Source organism: Oncorhynchus kisutch, linkage group LG20, assembly GCF_002021735.2.
Source record: "Oncorhynchus kisutch isolate 150728-3 linkage group LG20, Okis_V2, whole genome shotgun sequence".
Classification (NCBI taxonomy): domain Eukaryota; kingdom Metazoa; phylum Chordata; class Actinopteri; order Salmoniformes; family Salmonidae; genus Oncorhynchus; species Oncorhynchus kisutch.
In genome coordinates this window covers 49,647,298-49,667,594 of record NC_034193.2, presented here as the reverse complement: position 1 = coordinate 49,667,594, position 20,297 = coordinate 49,647,298, and the positions used below count along the sequence as shown (strand labels likewise).

Sequence of the window (20,297 nt, the reverse complement as noted above, 5' to 3'; positions counted from 1 at the left end):
ATTTAAAACCAAATACTTTTAAACTTTTACTCAAGTCGTATTTTACCGGGTGACTTTTACTTGAGTCATTTTCTATTAAGGCATCTTTACTTTTACTCAAGTATGAACATTGGGTACTTTTTCCACCACTGCAGACATCAGCATGATGACCACATCCTGTGACTAACAGGAACAGGTAATGCTAGGTAAATGATAGGTTTTATGATAAATAGGTCTGGTTTGCCATCACAACCCTTTAACCCTGGCCCTGCCCTGAGCTTACAGTTCTCTCTGTTTCAGCACTTAGCTAGTGTAATGTTAGCACTGATGATCTTTACAGATATGAAAGAAAAATGTGGCTTATTTTAGGGCTCGACTCAATGTTATGTATGCCGATGTTGAACATTACTAGACTGCAAAAGCAAAACCACTGCATTAAGTAAGGGATCAATCGTTATTAAAATGTTAAAAACTGTTTTCAAAACGATTAAGATTTTTTTTTAAGAATACCTCATGGTTGTTGATACAGGTCTTTTAATGTGTGTTCCATTGACAATTCATACTATATCAGCTTGAGGTCTATCAACCCTCAAGAGCTTTGCATGTGGTTGATGTTTTCATGAAGAACTTTAGTTTCTCCTGTAAAACCATTGACATGTTCCCGCTTGCCTCTATCTGCAACTTACTCCGACTATCTCTCTCTCCCACTTGTGTAAACCCTAGAGTTGGAGATCTGTTTAGGAGTGCCATAGAAACCAAACAAAAACAAATCCAGTAATTGTTTTTTCGCCCAACGATTTTCTCTGTAATAGCAGTTATAATACGGGTGGTTTCATTGAGACATCTAAAGTCCTACCTGGGTGAGATATGTCCTGACATGAAAAATCATTAACTTCTTCATCTACAGGTGCAGCTCACACACACACACCTGACCTCTACAGAGGGATAAGGCCTTGAGCCTGCATTTCTCCTGAGAAAATTACGACTTGAGCGACACTTTCAGACAGGCAATGGCTTATTTGCTCAACCCGAGAGACATAGCTACATTAAAACACACTGGATCGCCAATGTTCATGAAAACAGTCTGTTTACAGTGCTTTAACAAGGTCTGAGTGCCGAGGAACGCAAAAATAAACGATTTCTTGAGTGTCAGCACTTCAATAATGCCAGAAACATCACTCCACCAGTTCTTATTCTTATAAAGGCCTCTATAAAAAGGGTTGGGTGGCTTCGGGGAGACGGAAATGTAAATCTGAAAATGAATTGTTAGCTTTTTACGAGACAACTTGGTCTTCTCCAGAGGGATACCGCTACAGCAATAAAAATGGTTGACTTTGAGAGTTTTGGATATGAGGCCGATGTTGCGTAACCCTTGATTTTTCTGTCTGTCGACCTAGTTTTCCTTACCAGGTTTGGGGGAGGGTAATGGAGGAGGATTTGGGGCAAATTAAAGTACCCATTCGTTCTATACCAGGACCCGGTTTACCAAAAGCATCTGAAGGCTAAGTTCATCATTAGAACCATCAAAATAGATGAAATTAGATGATCAATGAAAGATGCTTTTGAGAAATCGGCTCCAACAATGTCCAGCACAGGAGGCTGCTGAGGGGAGAATGGAGCGTAATAATACCTGGAAACCATGTGTTTGATATATTTGTTACCATTCCACTTATTCAGCTCGAGTCATTACCACGATCCCATTCTCCCCAATTAAGGTGCCACCAATATAAAATCTCTACATGTCGACATCTTAACCCAAGCTAGGGAGAAGCTGACTAACAAGCTGTTGAATTGACTATACTTGTTTGTTGTTTACTTGGGGTTGACTTGGGATTTTGAAATCTATGCCCTCCAACTTGGACACATAAACACATGACACATTCTGGTTTTTTGGGTGTCCTGACAGGACTGGGAGGACCAAGATCAGGCACGACATGTCATGTCGCAGCCAGGCAATGCTGCCTTCCTGGCCCCCCTCTGTGAGCAGAGTTACGACCCACAACTTGGATACATAAATACATACACATTCTCAGGGGGGGGGGGGGGGGTGCTTCCCAAATGATGTCCTATTCCCTAAATAGAGCAGTACTTTTCACCAAAAGTAGTGCACTATATAGAGAATAGGATGCCATTTAGGAAACAAACTGGGTGTCTGTCGTACCAGGACCAGACAAGACATGTCATGTCCTTCAGCCAGGCAGTGCTGCCTTCCAGGCCCCCCTCTGTGTACAGACATGTTGACTCACTCTAGCCTAAGGGTCCTTAGCCTGAGCCCCACCACAGCTATGCACTGTCTGACCAGAACCCTGGAGCAAGGGTGTACACATACGAACATACACAAACAGAGAGACGCAGGCACGTAGTACACAGGCCCACCCACACACATACACCTGCACACAGCCCTGATCCACTCACCAGTTGCAGACAACAAGGGGAAAACAACTGCTCTCTCTCTTTCATGCTTTCTCTCAATCTTTCTCTCAGTAAGTCAACTGCAAGGCACCCGACCGCAAGGCGCTGCAGAGGGTGGTGAGTACGGTCCAGTACATCACTGGGGCCGAGCTCCCTGTCATCCAGGACCTCTATACCAGCCGGTGTCAGAGGAAGGCCCAAAAAAGCGTCAAAGACGGGCCTCCCGGGTGTGGTCTACGGCACTGCATTGCTAGCTGTGCCACCAGAGACAGCTGGCCGTGACCAGGAGGTCCACGGGTCAACGCACAATTGGCCTAGCGTCGCCTAGGTTAGGGAGGGTTTGGCTGGTAGGGATATCCTTGTCTCATCGCGTGCTAGCGACTCCTGTGGCGGGCCAGGCACAGTGCGCGCTAACCAGGTCGCCGGGTGCACAGAGTGTTTCCTCCAACACATTGGTGCGGCTGGCTTCTGGGTTGGATGCGTGCTGTGTTAAGAAGCAGTGCGGCTTGGTTGGGTTGTGTATCGGAGGACGCATGGCTTTTGACCTTCGACTCTCCCGAGCCCGTACGGTAGCGATGAGACAAGATAGTAACTACTAACAATTGGATACCACAAAATTGGGGAGAATTTATTTTTAAGTTCACCAAGTCTTAAACCATCAGGACCCTGAGCAGCTTCTACCCCCAAGCCATAGGACTGCTAAACAAGCTACTAAATAGCTAATCAAATGTTTACCCTGACCACCTGCATTGACCCTTTTTAAACTAACTCTCTCGCGCTGACTCTATGCACACACACTGGACACACTCACACATACTTACACTGACTGACACCCCAACACACACACTCACATAACATGCACACACACACACCACATACGCTGCTGCTACTGTCTATTATCTATCCTGTTGCCTAGTCACTTTACCCCTACCTATATGTACATAGCTACCTCAGTTACCTCGTACCCCTGCGCATCGACTAGGTACTGATACTCCCTGTATATAGTCATGTTATTTGTACTCGTTATCCGTTATTCACTGTGCATTTCTACCTCATGTCACTATATATTTTTTTATATAACTCTGCATTGTTGGAAAAGGACCTGTTAGTAAGCATTTCACTCTCAGTCTACACCTGTTTACCAAGCAGGTGACAAATAACATTTGATAACATCATTCTGTCATGATTGAAATGAGACCACCTGTCCTATAATCCTTTGATGCTCGGGTCAGGTTCACAATCACAAATACACCAACGAAAGTTCAAAGCCTTTTTACAAATCCACCAGGAGATAAGGCTAGACGGGGCCTGTACCTACAGTGGCAAGAAAGAGTATGTGAACCCTTTGGAATTACCTGGATTTCTCCATATATTGGTCATAAAATTTGATCTGATCTTCATCTAAGTCACAACAATGGACAAACAGTCTCCTTAAACTAATAACACACAAACAATATGTTTTCATGTCTTTATTGAACACACCGTGAAAACATTTGCAGTGTCGGGTGGAAAAAGTTTTTAATAACTGGTTGATCCTCCTTTGGGAGCAATAATCTCTAACGTTTTCTGTAGTTGCGGATCAGACCTGCCACAACGGTCAGGCGGAATTTTGGACCATTCATCTTTACAAAACTGTTTCAGTTCAGCAATATTCTTAGGATGTCTGGTGTGAACCCGCTCTCGAGGTCATGCCACAGCATTTTAAATCGGGGTAAGGTCAGGACTCTGACTGGGCCACTCCAGAAGGCGTATTTTCTTCTGTTGAAGCCTTTCTCTTGTCGATTTACTTCTGTGTTTTGGGTCGTTGTCCTGTTGTGTCACTCCAACTTCTGTTGCGCTTCAATTGGTAGACAGATAGCCTAACATTCTCCTGCAAAATATCTTGATAAACTTGGGAATTAATTTTTCCGTTGATGATAGCAAGCTGTCCAGGCCCTGAGGCAGCATAGCAGCTCCAAACCATGATACTCCCTTCACTATCCTTTACAGTTGGGATGAGGTTTTGATGTTGGTGTGCTGTGCTGTGCCTTTTTTTCCTCCACACATAGTGTTGTGTGTTCCTTCCAAACAAATCAACTTTAGTTTAATCTATCCACAGAATATTTTGCCAGAAGCGCTGTGGAACATCCAGGTGCTCTTTTGCGAACTTCAGACGTGCAACAATGTTTATTTTGGACAGCAGTGGCTTCTTCCGTGGTGCCCTCCCATGAACACCATTCTTGTTTAGTGTTTCATGTATCGTAGACTCGTCAACAGAGATGTTAGCATGTTCCAGAGATTTCTGTAAGTCTATTGCGGACACTCTAGGATTCTTCTTAACCTCATTGAGCATTCTGCACTGTGCTCTTGCAGTCATCTTTGCAGGACGGCCACTCCTAGGAAGAGTAGCAACAGTGCAGAACTTTCTCCATTAATAGACCAGCTTTATGCAAGTCAACAATTCTTAATCTTAGGTCTTCTGAGATCTCTTTTGTTTGAGACATGGTTCACATCAGGCAATGCTTCTGTGAATAGCAAACTCACATTTTGTGAGTGTTTTTTATATAGGGCAGGGCAGCTCTAAACAACATCTCCAATCTCGTCTCATTGATTGGACTCCAGGTTAGCTGACTCCTGACTCCAGTTAGCTTTTGGAGAAGTCATTAGCCTATGGGGTTCACATACTTTTTCCAACCTACACTGTGAAAGTATATAGACAAGAAAAATACAATAATTTGTGTGTTATTAGTTTAAGCACACTGTATTTGTTCATTGTTGTGACTAAGATGAAGATTAGGTCAAATTGCATGACTAATTTATGCAGAAATCCAGGTAATTCCAAAGGGTTCACATATTTTTTCTTGCCACTGTATGTGGATCTAACCAGGACAATGAACATTGGTCCTCCAGCACTAGACTGATGCTCCATGCCACACCACTACCAGCCAGGCAGCCTGACAGCAGGGACAGAGCTGTCTTCCTTCACTCCAAACCAAGTGCCTGCTACCTCTTACACCTCCCACCGCCACAGCCTACCCCCCGCAGCTCCAGCCCCATCCGTTTTCCTCAGCACCACATCCCTCACCTCAGCCCTGCCTTCCCTAGCCCCATGCTCTAGCCCCATCTCCACACCCCACGTCCCTAGCCCAAACCCCTCAGTCCAAGTCAGCCCCACACACAACCACGCTGCCTTCCCCATGTCCAGTCTGCCTCACAGCCAGCCTCAGCTATTCCATTAACGGCACCAGCCTCATCCCTGTTTACCCTGGGCCATCGCAATCATCCTCAACATTCCTCAGATGTCTCTGCACATTATTTTATAAACCTGCAGAATGACGATGTCTGACTGATTGGCTGACTGCTGCATGCTGGTCTACGTGTAATTCATAAAAGGCCCGATTCATGAAGTTGCATATGTGTGAGCTGCTGTTGGTTGGTGGGTTTCTCTATAAAATATCAATGCAATGTTTTGGATGTTTGTATATGATGATCATTCACTGTGGCAAAACGTTGAATTGTTGATCCACACCAAATGAAAGTTATTGAATATTTCTAGGCTTCTGAAGTTGTCCCAAGTTGTGTGGCCTAATATGTTTGTATAAGACTGCCATCTATGGGTCAAATAGGGAAATTCGGATGATTTTTTCATAACAAACAAAACAGCAAAGAGAGTCCCTGATAACAGCATACATCAGTGGAGGCTGCTGAGAGGAGGATGGTTTATAATAGTGGATGGAATGGAGTCAGTGGAATGGTGTCAACCTCATGGAGACCATGTGTTTGATGTACTTGATACCATTCCATTGACGTCATTCCAGCCATTATTATTGCAAGGACTGACCCCGGGGATCAGAAGCAGGTACGTGGAGTTGAACTTTTAATGACGAACAGACAGGTGACAAGACCAGCGTCAGCACACAGGTAAACAAGGACATATGACAATCAATGCAGAACCATGGAACAGAGCGGTGAACCAGACAGATATAGGGAAGGTAATGACAGAGGTGATTGACTACAGCTGCGTCCAATAATCACTGACGCGTGTGCCGGGGGAAGGCAGGTGTGCGTAATGATGATGTCAGGAGTGCGCAATGCTGGGAAGCCTGGTGCCTTCGAGCGCCAGGGTGGAAGAGTGGGAGCAGGTGTGACAATTATGAGTCGTCCTCCCCTTGGCATCCTCCACTGACATACAGGTGTTTAAGTTATATTCCCAATGCATTATTGGTGAATTATTGCATTGTTGAAAGAGATTACTGATACCATATTTTCCCCTAGCAAGGGTATTCACAAAAGAAAAATGTATTAATGGAAGAAGATAACAATGTTTTTGTATGTAAATATGTTTTTCTTTGTTATTTGACTGCCCAAAATTATTTGATTGGGCTATTTTTGGAGGTTAATAAATGTGCGTTGCGAACGTGATGTCATTTTATTACCTGATGAGGTCATACATGATCTCCTGGAATTATTTAATAAGATTTAGAGTGAGGGGGTTATACTTTATGGATGGAAACATGTAGTAATATTACCTTTTGTAAAGCCTGGTAAGGATCCTTCATGTGCTGATAGTTACAGACCAGTAGCACTGACCTCTAACTTGTGTAAACTGACAGAAAAGATGATTGTCAACAGACTGTCCTATTTCCTGGAACATAGAGGTTTATTGAGTCAATATCAAAGTAGATTCCATAAAGGTAGATCTACCTTGGATGCATTAGTAAAGGTGAGCAATGTAGTTGAAAAAACTTTGGTAATGAAAGAAGTAGCCCAATGGCTACTGTCTTTTTTTACATTGAAAAGGCCTACGACACAATGTGGAGAGACGGGCTATTGGTGGGAGGTTATATAACTAGGGTTTGGCCTTCATATTTAATCTCTGTTTTCGAGTTAAAATAGGATCCATTTTATGCAATGCCTATGGAGTTGACAATGGTATTCCTCAAGGCAGTGCTATCAGTCCTATTCAATATTATGAATAACAATGTGTTTACGAATGTGGGTAGGGGCATTGGGGCTTCCCGATATGCTGACTTTAGAGCTATTTGGAAGAGGGGAAGGAATGTCTCTCGTGACCAAATCTATTCAACAATCTATAGTGGCTGTTGAAAGATGGTCGATTGACTGTGGTTTTAAATTGTCAGTGGCTAAGTCTTGCTGTATGTTCTTCTCGAAGAAGAAAGTTGCTGATTAATATACAGTTGTTTCTGAATAGACAGCCTATCGGTAGTCTTTCTACCTTCAAATATTTGGGTATATGGTTCAATGAGAGATATACATGGAAAGATCATGTCATAAATGTTGAAACAAAGTGTAAGAAGGTGGTGAATCTTATGTGCTCGGACTCTGGTTATATGAATGGGGTGCTGACAGAATCGCTTTACCTAGCAAAGACTTATAGATGATCTGGAGCCAGTGAGTTTGGCGACGGATATGTAGTGAGGGCCAGCCAACGAGAGCATAGAGGTCGCAGTGGTGGGTAGTATATGGGGCTTTGGTGACAAAACGGATGGCACTGTGATAGACTACATCCACTTTTCTGAGTAGAGTGTTGGGGGATATTTTATAAATGACATCGCCAAAGTCAAGGATCGGTAGGATAGTCAGTTTTACGAGGGAATGTTTGGCGGCATGAGTGAAAGAGGCTTTGTTGCGAAATAGGAAGCCGATTCTATATTTAATTTTGGATTGGAGATGCTTAATGTGAGTCTGGAAGGAGAGTTTACAGTCTAACCAGACACCTAGGTATTAGTAGTTGTCCACATATTCTAAGTCAGAACCGTCCAGAGTAGTGATGCTAGTCGGGGGGGAGGGTGCGGGCAGCGATCGGTTGAAGAGCATGCACTTAGTTTTAATAGCATTTAAGAGCAGTTGGAGGCCACGGAAGGAGTGTTGTATGGCGTTGAAGCTCGTTTGGAGGTTTGTTAGCACAGTGTAGATACTGTATGTATTTATTCATTTATCTTCTGGCAAATCTAATAGGAGTGATCTACTAAGTAGTTCTTGATACCGTTTTGTTTTTTACTTTTGCAAATGTATTAAAAATCAAAAACGTAAATATTTAATTTGCATAAGTATTCAGACCTGGTTGGGCCACTCAAGGACATTCAGAGAGTTGTCCAAAAGCCACTTGTCTTGGCTGTGTTCTTAGGGCGCTCTGGAGCAGGTCACTCTCTGTACTTTGCTCCGTTAATCTTTCCTTCAATCCTGACTAGTAACCCAGTCCCTGCTGCTGAAAAACATCCCGACAGCACGATGCTGCCACTACCATGCTTCACCATAGGGATGGTGCCAGGTTTCCTCCAGACGTGACGCTTGGCATTCAGGCCAAAGAATTTAACCTTGGTTTCATCAGACCAGAGAATCTTGTTTCTCATCATAAATAATGACGAGAGTCTTTAGGCAAACTCCAAGCGGGCTGTCATGGGCCTTTTACTGTTTAGTGGCTTCAGTCTGGCCACTCTACCATAAATACCTGATTGGTGAAGCGCTGCAGAGATGGTTGTCCTTCTGGAAGGTTCTCCAATTTCTACAGGAACCTTGGAGCTCTGTCAGAGTGACCATCGGGTTCTTGGTCACCTCCCTGACCAAGACCCTTCTCCCCTGATTGCACAGTTTGGCCGGTGGATCAGCTCTAGGAAGAGACTTGGTGGTTCCAAACTTCTTCCATTGAAGAATTATGGAGGCCAATGTGTTTTTGGGGACCTTCAATGATGCAGAAATGTTTTGGTACCGTTCCTCAGATCTGTGCCTCGACACAATCCTGTCTCGAAGCTCTACGGACAATTCCTTCGACCTAGTGGCATGGTTTTTGCTCTGACATGCCCTGTCAACTGTGGGCCCTTATATAGACAGGTGTGTGCCTTTCCAAATCATGTCCAATCAATTGAATTGACCACAGGTGGACTCCAATCAAGCTATAGAAAAATCTGTAGGATGATCAATGGAAACAGGATGCACCTGAGATCAATTTCGATACTCATAGCAAAGGATCTGAATACTTATGTAAATAAGGTATTTCTGTTTTACTTTTTTTTTAAATAAATGTGCAAACATTTCTAAAAACCTGTTTTTGCTTTGTCATTATGGGGTATTGTGTGTAGATTGATGAGGACAAACATGCATTTAATCCAGTTTAGAATAAGGCTGTAACGTAACAAAAATTTTAAGTCAAGTGGTCTGAATACTTTTCGAATGCACTGTATATAACAACGTAGAGTTAAATGTAAACCGTGATTGACCACACATTCCAGGACAGTAGGTGGCAGTATGCACCTTAAACCTTTATTTGCGGCCCGCTATTAAACCATAGAAGAAGTTACGTCATTTGACAGCGCCATCTCCACAAGCAGGCACATTTCAATGACAACCTGCATATGTAACATATATTAATTACAGAATAATAGAGCCACATAACAATGCAACGAGCCGTTTTCAATGCACACATTGCATTGCATGACTGGACGCATGTTTTCAGTCCTTTGAGGATACGACAATGTTGTTTGAAGCACAGAGGTAGGCACTCAATGCTGTTTAACTAGCTACAATGCTAAAAACAAGTCTGCTCAGTGTTCATACATAAATGCTGACCTACGAATATATCATTTGTCAGTGGTCAGTTTCTGTCTTGCTTGCATCCTCATTCAGCTCAAGTGAGCTTTGCAGCTAGAGCTAGTTATTAGCTAACGTTAACTAACTTAGCTGGCAATTTCACATTTAGTTTTCATGGTGCTTTTGTAAGGTGTGAGACACTTCAGTCGTTCTAGCTAACAGTTATGTTGATCTGCAGAAATAAATGTAATGCAGGTGACATGTTCGACTGCAAAGTAAAATCGCTACATATTTTAATAAACGTTTTCGTCCTGTTTGAAGCACTACCAGTACAGCTCAGTTCTCGGGCATACAGTGTGATACCGCCCCCGCGCGACGAAGCAGAGAAGGCTCTGCTGCACAGTATGTTGCGGGTGGACCACGCAGGGGAATACGGTGCCAACCGCATCTACGCCGGCCAGATGGCAGTGTTGGGAAGGTCACAGACAGGACCGCTTATTCAGGTATAAGTAGTCTGCATTACACATGCACAGATGTAGCTACTTTTCTTACATTCTTGCAGACGACAATAGCCTAACTACTTGTTTTGGTTTTTAGATGATTGGCTACCATTCCAGTATCCCCAAAGTTAACTTTATGACAACAATTAAAGTGAATGGATGTAATCATGTTGTCAGTGCTTGGTGACCCACAAAAACAAAATGTTGACATTCCAGCATCCTCAATTATATATTATTTTTCACTATGCTTCAAGGAAATGTGGGATCAAGAGAAGAAGCATCTTGCCAAATTCAATGAGATCCTTGCAGAGAACAGAGTTCGCCCAACGTTGCTGTTGCCCCTCTGGAACGTTGCAGGTTTTTTACTTGGTAAGGAACAAGGCTTCACTCCATACAGTCAACAGTTGTCACATATGCCTGACAAATAAACAAAAGGAATGGATGTATATTTTACATTCTAAAATAAGTAGCCTAGATTTAATTAATTAAAATGAGTCTGTAGGTAAGTACTTAAAAAGTGCCATTGTAATGTACACTGTGTCTGTGAGTTCTGTTGCAATGAGACAATAATCCAATACAACAGTATGATACATATGGCACTTGGGGGATAGACCATATTCTGTGGTGTGTCCCCGCAGGAGCGGGCACCGCTCTACTGGGTAAAGAAGGGGCCATGGCCTGTACTGTGGCTGTGGAGGAGAGCATCTCAGAGCACTACAACAGCCAGATCAGAGCCCTCATGGAGGAGGACCCAGACAGATACGTAGAGCTGTTAAAAGTAAGATAATGAACCATCCCTCGTACCATGGGCCCTGGAGTTTTTCCTGACCAGGAACATCTCTGGGCTCTATCAAGAAAAACTCTGTGCCCCAGCTAGGGCTCTTACTTGGTTTACAGTAGCTTCTATAGCCACAAAGTCAGATTCCACAGCCAAAAAGGCCAAATGTAGGCTTTTTGGTCTTTCATTTAAGGTTAGGCATAAGGTTAGCAGTGTGGTTAGGGTAGGTTTTAAAATCAGATTTCAAGAAGAGAAATTGTAGAAATGGGTTGGATTTATGACTTTGTGGCTATAGTAGCTAGTGAGGACCCTCATACTTTCCTGGTCAGGTAAAACCCTACCCCTATAATTTAATAATGCATACTGTACTTTGTCTTGAGTGTTTGTTGTCTTGATTTCTGAGAAGTGAATGTGGCCATTTATTTTCCATACAGTTAATAAAGGAATTCCGAGATGATGAGATGGAACATCATGATACAGGACTGGAGCACGATGCTGAATCTGTAAGCCCTCTTTCCCACTTTGATCTTTAGGTTTTACTTTATTTTAATCCTTTGGTTAAGCTTCTGTTGTTACGCTGTTATTGACAACAGCTATGGCTGGTGGAGTGAACCTTAATTGAGTTCAGTTCTAATAATAATGAATCATAATTTGTTACATTTCTAAAGTGCTTTCCATAGAATCTCCAAGCGCCTCGAGCAAAAATCAAGCAAGCAATATATCATGATCGGTCAATAATGATGTTATTGTGTTATGTTGTTGTTGCATAGTGATGTCTCAGTGTTTCCCAGTCTTTTTATGTTGTGGTTTATTGTCCCTGGATCATTATGGGTTTTCCTTTAAATTTATTCCATGAAAACAAGGAAGGGATTCCGTCTCATTATCTCCCACTCAAATGCTTTGATTCCTCCAAAACTGGGTCATGGTGGGAAAGATTGCATGCGGCTTGGGAACACTGTGGTGTTACATTCCTTCACTGCTTACTGTCAAACATCATATGCTTTGAACTCTTCTGATAAAGGTTTTCTAGTGTTTTCTTTCTTTTGTTTCAGCTACCCGGATACAAGCTTTTGAAGGGTGCAATACAACTTGGCTGCACAGCCGCAATATTTGTGTCTCAGCGCCTATAAAGTAATAATTAATTCAGTTTCTCAAAGATGGTTTTCTAAAAAATATAATGATTTAAGTGATGTAAATGGATTTGTAAATTGTATTAGTAAAGTGAACCTTGCTACTTTATACAATGTAATAGTCAGTGCACTTTTCCCAAAAAGGACTTGTTTTTTGTCCAATTGTAACCTAGATGTTGTCATTTACTTCAATGCTAGCACTAGCAGCCAAACCATATAGGTACCAGCTCAATGCTGAAACCTCTGAGTTGGAATCCTAGAATAAGCAAGTTGTCAAAGAGATATTGGTGGGAAAGTTGGTGTAATTCTACCCTCTGTCTGGTCTAGGTGATGGGGATAGTGTGTTATCCTGCTATACTAAGGTATTGTGGTCATCACTGACAGAGCTGGAACCTACCTTCCTTATCAATTTCATTTTGTAACATCATTGATACTAAGTAATGTACTACATACTGTAATTACCTATCTGTCAGGTTTAATTGTTTGAATGATTAATCACCTTTCCACTGCAACCCCCCATGCCTTTGTTATTCCCCAAAAGATAAATGTCTAACATATCTCTACCGAGGACATATCGATATTGGCATTGTCACACCATCACCATACCTTTCAACAAACTATCCTCTTTCACACATTATGTGTCATAAATCACAATGAACAATGGCTTGTCAGTCCAGATGAATGGTTAAGCCTCTTACACAGCTGTTCCAGTACATTAGATCAGAGTGAAAGAAGGATTGACAACTGACGGGTGCTGGCAGGGGGGTCTAGCTAATCTATGCCGTTCAGCGCTGCAGAGAAAAGTGTTCCGGTGGTTCAGTTTACTCCCCAGAGACCCCTGTATTGACTATAGGGATTGAAGTGTCCTTATAGTATGTTCTATACTGACCTAATGCCTGAGATCTGCCCTAGCCACTTCCGATGCAGGCTATAGTACACATCAGTTAGCACAGAGAGACATATTGACCTTCATTCCACGTGCAATGTCTACGATAGAATGTAAAGTAGCAAAGAGAGAATACAAAGTAGCTGCGTTGTTGTTGGTGTAATAAAGAGGGTCGAAAGGAACAGTGTGATATCATGTTTTTGACGTATATTATTCTTCAACAGTACCGATCCTGCTCTGTATGAGAGGGTGCCTCTGACATCCAAGCCACAGCCCACTTATGTGTTTTCTGCCCCTGCCGGCCCATGAACAGCCCGCTGAACTGTTTCCGCCCCCAACCAAGGCCCATGAACGGCCCGCTGAACTGTTTCCGCCCCCAACCAAGGCCCATGAACGGCCCGCTGGACTGTTTCCGCCCCCAACCAAGGCCCATGAACGGCCCGCTGAACTGTTTCCGCCCCCAACCAAGGCCCATGAACGGCCCGCTGAACTGTTTCCGCCCCCAACCAAGGCCCATGAACGGCCCGCTGAACTGTTTCCGCCCCCAGCCAAGGCCCATGAACGGCCCGCTGAACTGTTTCCGCCCCCAACCAAAGCCCATGAACGGCCCGCTGAACTGTTTCCGCCCCCAGCCAAGGCCCATGAACGGCCTGCTGAACTGTTTTCTGCCCCAATGTCGAGAGACATGCTTTTGTCTTGACATGAGACTACTGTAGATGTCTGAAAAAATCTAACAAACTTTAATTTGGAAGTGTAACGTCCCTTTAAACTTCACTAGGCATTGTGTGTATGTGTGTGTTTCGCCACCTGTACCCCAGCTGTTTTCTGCCCCTACCAGCCCACTAAGGAGTCATTTCTCACTGGGGCCAGGCTGCTGGTTCTCAGGCAGGGAGTTATTTTCCCCAGCATGAGTTCAGAGGAGTTTTTTTTTAGATGGGGTGGGTTTACATATCAGACCTGACCCTAAAGGTTAACATGCTGTAACTGTGCTCTTTTTGTGCCCTCTGCCTTAAAAATAGCCCCTCCCCCCTCATGTAAATCACCGAGCGGGCCAGCTGGCACACACCCCAAGATGGACAAAACTACTCCAAAACTACCCCAAGATGGACAAAACTACTCAAACGTATTTACCCATCCACCCGGCGTACTATTAGCAGTAATAGTAAATCACCGAGCGGGCCAGCTGGCACACACCAGCTGTGTGACTTATGACTTATGACGACACAAACAGAAACGCACATGTATGTACAGTTGAAGTTGTAAGTTTACATACACCTTAGCCAAAAACATTTACACTCAGTTTTTCACAATTATTTAGTCCTAGTAAAAAATCCCTGTCAGTTAGAATCACCACTTTATTTTAAGTATGTGAAATGTCAGAATAATAGTAGAGAGAATTATTTATTTCAGATTTGATTTCTTTCATCGCATTCCCAGTGGGTCAGAAGATTACATACACTCAATTAGTATTTGGTAGCATAGCATTTAAATTGTTTAACTTGGATCAAATGTTTCGAGTGGCCTTCCACAAGCTTCCCACAATAAGTTGGGTGAATTTTGGCTCATTCCTCCTGACAGAGTTGGTGTAACTGAGTCAGGTTTGTAGGCCTCCTTGCTCGCACACGCTTTTTCAGTTCTGCCCACAAATTTTCTACAGGATTGAGGTCAGGGCTTTGTGATGGCCACTCCAAGACCTTGACTTTGTTGTCCTTAAGCCATTTTGCCACAACTTTGGAAGTATGCTTGGGGTCATTGTCCATTTGGAAGACCCCATTTGCGACCAAGCTTTAACTTCCTGACTGATGTCTTGAGATGTTGCTTGAATATATCCACATAATTGTCCGTCATGATGCCATCTATTTTGTGAAGTGCACCAGTCCCTCCTGCAGCAACGCAACCCCACAACCTGATGCTGGAATTGTGATACAGTGATTTATAAGTGAAATAATCTGTGTGTAAACAATTGTTGGAAAAATTACTTGTGTCATGCACAAAGTAGATGTCCTAACCGACTTTCCAAAACTATAGTTGGTTAACAAGAAATGTGTGGAGTGGTTGAAAACCTAAGTTTATGTAAACTTCCAACTTCAACTGTATGTATGTAGGTGAAGTCTTTTTTTGGCATGATGGGATACACAGACTGACATGGATTGGTTTGCTCTGTGACCTAGTCCATACCCCCTCCCCTCTTCCTTGGTACTATGTTCTCATGTACCTTTTAATACCTTATGATATCACAGCATAAAGATACAAGTGTACCTATCTGAACCGCCAATGACTCTCTTTCAGTATTAATAAACGCTGACTTATAGGCTACCCATCATCAATCATAAAGTTCCAGCTTTAGCTCTTGTTGCAAAACAGTCTATAAATCTGAGGGTTGGACAAACAAAGCGTCTCTGCAAGCCGTGCATTTGGCAAACGCTGCTAATAGGCTTACGGATATCTGGCAAGAGAATTGCTAATTAGCTACTAATATACATCAAACAAAAATACAATATAAACACACACTCATCACCAGGGTCTTGGTTCAGTGTCATAACTGACTTCAGTGGGCAAATGCTCACCTTCGATGGTCACTGGCACACTGGAGAAGTGTGCTCTTCATGGATGAATCCCGATTTGAACTGTACTGGGCTGATGGCGGACAGTGTGTATGGCGTTGTGTGGGGGCGAGCGGTTTGCTGATGTCAGCGTTATCAGTGCCCCGTGGTGGTAGGGTTATGGTATGGGCAGGTGTAAGCTACAGACAACAAACACAATGACATTTTATGATGTTAACTTGAATGCACAGAGATAACGTGACGAGATCCCGAGGCCCGTTGTCGTGCCATTCATCTGCCGCCATCACCTCATGTTTCAGCATGATAATGCATGGCCCCATGTCGCAGGGATCTGTACACAATTCCTGGAAGCTGAAAATGTTCTTCCATGGCCTGCGTACTCACCAGACATGTCACAACTCTGGATTGACGTGTACACAGCATGTTCAAGTTCCCGCTAATATCCAGAAACTTAGCACAGCCATTGAAGAGGAGTGGGACAACATTCCACAGGCCACAATCATCAGCATGATCGACTCCATGCGAAGGAGATGTGCCGCGCTCCATGAGGCAAATGGTGGTCACATTAGGTACTTCTAAGGTATTTGTGACCAACAGATACATATCTGTATTCCCAGTCATGTAAAATCCATAGATTACTGCCTAATTTATTTATTTCAATTGATTGTCTTCCTTTATATGAACTGTAACTCTGTAAAATCTTTGAAATTGTTGCCTGTCGCGGCTTATATTTTCGTTCAGTGTATGACTTTGCAGCTTTGCACATGGTTTCATGTTTTTTTGTGCAACAATTAGGAGTTGAATATCATTGGAATTGTGATAATAAACTCTGCAAAAATATAAACGTCCTCTTACTGTCAACTGCGTTTATTTTCAGCAAACTTAACGTGTAAATATTTGTATGAACATAATATTCAACAACTGATACTAACAGAAATGTGACTAACAGAAATGGAACAATGTGTCCCTGAACAAAGGGGGGTCCAAAATCAAAAGTAACAGTCAGTATCTGGTGTGGCCACCAGCTGCATTAAGTACTGCAGTGCATCTCCTTCTCATGGACTGTACCAGATGTGCTTCTTGCTGTGAGATGTTACCCCACTCTTCCGCCAAGGCACCTACAAATTCCCGGACATTTCTGGGGGGAATGGCCCTAGCCCTCACCCTCCGATCCAACAGGTCCCAGACGTGCTCAATGGGATTGAGATCCGGACTCTTCGCTGGCCATGGCAGAACACTGACATTCCTCTCTTGCAGGAAATCACGAGCAGTATGGCTGGTGGCATTGTCATGCTGGAGGGTCATGTCAGGATGAGCCTGCAGGAAGGGTACCACATGAGGGAGGAGGATGTCTTCCCTGTAACGCACAGCGTTGAGATTGCCTGCAATGACAACAAGCACAGTCCGATGATGATGTGAAACACCGCCCCAGACCATGACGGACCCTCCGCCTCGGTGTAACACTGAGAATCTGACCATCACCAAAACCGCGACTCGTCAGTGAAGAGCAATTTTTGCCAGTCCTTTCTGGTCCAGCGATGGTGGGTTTGTGCCCATAGGCGACGTTGTTGCCGGTGATGTCTGGTGAGGACCTGCCTTACAACAGGCCTACAAGCCCTCAGTCCAGCCTCTCTCAGGTTATTGCGGACAGTCTGAGCACTGATGGAGGGATTGTGCGTTCCTGGTGTAACTTGGGCAGTTGTTGTTGCCATCCTGTATCTGTCCCGCAGGTGTGATGTTCGGATGTGCCGATCCTGTGCAGGTGTTGTTACACGTGGTCTGCCACTGCGAGGACGATCAGCTGTCCGTCCTGTCTCCCTGTAGCGTTGTCTTAGGCCTTTCACAGTACGGACATTGTAATTTATTGCTCTGGCCACATCTGCAGTCCTCATGTCTCCTTGCAGCATGCCAATGGCACATTCACACAGATGAGCAGGGACCCTGGGCATCTTTCTTTTGGTGTTTTTCAGAGTCAGTAGAAAGGCCTCTTTAGTGTCCTATGTTTTCATAACTGTGACCTTAATTGCCTACTGTCTGTAATCTGTTAGTGTCTTAACGACCTTTCCACAGGTGCATGTTCATTAATTGTTTATGGTTTATTAAACAAGCATGGGAAACAGTGTTTAAACCCTTTACAATAAAGATCTGTGAAGTTATTTTGATTTTTACGAATTATCTTTGTAGACAGGGTCCTGAAAAAGGGACGTTTCTTTTTTTTGCTGAGTTTAGTATATTTAGCAGGCTTAGGATACCTGATGTTGTGGAATGAAATCTTTCTTTGTCACAGCGAGAAATAAAAAGTATGTTGCATACTATTTATTGAAACAGGAAGTTACCACCTATAGATAAGCTGCATGAGACAGTTGGGATCTATCAATAAGATACATTACCCATTTGGTGGGGCTCTGGGAGGGGGGATTTTTGCGTCTAAAGTTTGATCGTCACATATTATTTCTGTTCCAGATTAATAGTGTTGACAGCTTTATAGCCAAGATGCAAGTCTTTTAAAAAAGCAACAAGTGTACAACTGCATATTTGGCACAGCTTTGGGTGACAAACTTGCTGTTAAATAAAAACATGAGTGACGACTCCGTCATGATGCAGGTGTTAATAACAGTTAACCATAAAACCCAACGTCTAAATTAGCACCTGTTTTCTAAATTAGCAACGATATTCGATAAGCAGTAGGATTTCGTTACGAGTCTACGACTCAAGCAGAAATGCATATTTTTTATGACGCAGCGTAACGTTCTTCATTGACATTTGACATAATATTATGAAGCTATTTTTAGCATCCAAACATGGCAATCAGGAGAACTGTGGTTGAAATGTTCGGCTTCTTCGCCTAGATTCACCTCAGAAGGAATCTGCTGATATATCGACCGAGAAATCAGCAACAAGAATTTGAAAATAGCAATAAAACTCCCGAATGGGACCGTGAATAATCAAGGCTGTAAATTTTGTGCATGTGGACAATATAAATTCATATACGTCATAAAATCTTTCGGATGCAGAGCATATTGTTTCTTGACCTAGATCTACAGGGTTGTCCATCACCCGCCTTGGGATAAGATCTGACTGACATTTATCATACGGTGCCATTCTCTCAGCAGGATCACAATGGAGCTCAGGTCTGAAACCCACACTATCATACTAAGAAAGAATGTGTGGATATTGGAACATAACCGGAGTCTCTTGATATGAAGAAGCCACTCGTTAGGTTAAGACACCGTTCATTTATTTGTGGATTCAAGAGGCTTCCCAATGGACCGTCTTAACTTCCTAAAATGTAAAAGAAGTTTTGAGGCGATTGGTATTTTCCAGCCTGCTATATACCTGGTATTTACCCTAATAATAAATACACATGTTGTTTCTTTGAGGTTCTTTGTAAAAAATAAACTTTGTATCAAAATAACATGTTCAACTTTCCCATAATGCTGTATGTTGATACTTTTTGGACAAACCTATGCTTCTGATGTGAAATAAAAAGTAGCACCTCCTATCTGTCTTCTTTGTGTACATTTTTCTGGTTAATTTCCGTATTCTTCGTTAAGTTATTGGGTTTGATCTGTTTTAAACATTGCAAAACCAGGTGCGAGTGCTTGGTACTGTAATGAGGGTTTTACTGACCTAAAAAAATAATTCACAATTATTTTCAAAAGACTGATTTGACTTTAAAATTAAACATATATATATATAACATATCTTGTAACAGTTGCATTGATAGATTAAGGCTATAACAAGGCCAACTAGCCAATCATATTTTCTTTTGTTTGCATAACATCAGTCAGCCCAGTGACAGAGTCCCTCATTTATTATCAGAGCGTACTAGCGCAGATGCTAGCTGTCACGTTACCATAAATTCAAGCAGAATTCCTACGGAGTGTTTGTATGTTCGAATTCTGTTCTTGTTTGTCACAGCATTCATGCATTTAACCTTTATAAGAGCTTCTGAGAAGCGAGGGGCCATTAGCTTGATCTGAGCCAGTGCAGCACTGAACACAATGGTGTTGGCCTGTGGCCAATTCTGTACACAAATTTGGTTGTCAAAGTAAAAGATGAAACAACATTTATCTATACTGCCTGTTGTAGCTGGACGTGGGGGTGAAAGATGACAAACGGGGCCCACATGTTTTTTGAAACATACCGTACACTCATACATAAACTGACTTCTCTTTCCAGTAAATGGTCAGACTGGTGGGTCCCCTCCCTCCCCCTGTGAAAGCACTCTAGAAACGCTGTGCCCACGTGTCCACACAGTGGGGAGCCACAACACATGATGTAAAGGACTGACATCACCTCAGCAGGAATCCCTGATTTACTGCCGCCCCGACATGAGCAAGACCACCACCTACCAGATCCAGAGAAATCCAGCCAAGGTCATGTTCTGTATCTGGGTTATATGTTGCCTATGAAGCATTTAGCAGGTTCACATAGTCATAATGGATGACTATGTGAATGTTAGGTTTAATATTATCATGAATCTTCTTTTACAGATTCAGGACATTAACATTAACTCCC

The 20,297-nt window shown here is 42.9% G+C and overlaps 1 protein-coding gene across 2 annotated transcripts; it reads left to right on the top strand.

Annotated features, from left to right (window-relative positions):
- The first annotated feature begins 9,692 nt into the window (after positions 1 to 9,692).
- On the top strand, positions 9,693 to 14,548 carry LOC109885804 (5-demethoxyubiquinone hydroxylase, mitochondrial). Of its 2 annotated transcripts, XM_031799737.1 has the most exons (8): positions 9,693 to 9,882; positions 10,240 to 10,421; positions 10,673 to 10,787; positions 11,057 to 11,196; positions 11,631 to 11,699; positions 12,249 to 12,327; positions 12,654 to 12,688; positions 13,437 to 14,548. In XM_031799737.1, exons 1-6 carry the CDS (start codon positions 9,786 to 9,788, stop codon positions 12,324 to 12,326), a joined length of 681 nt encoding a protein of 226 aa, XP_031655597.1. In that variant the 5' UTR covers positions 9,693 to 9,785; the 3' UTR covers position 12,327; positions 12,654 to 12,688; positions 13,437 to 14,548. The 2 variants fall into 2 exon arrangements, with proteins under 2 accessions (XP_031655597.1, XP_031655598.1); XM_031799738.1 differs by lacking the exon at positions 13,437 to 14,548 and having other exon boundaries at positions 12,654 to 13,404.
- Positions 14,549 to 20,297: the final 5,749 nt, after the last annotated feature.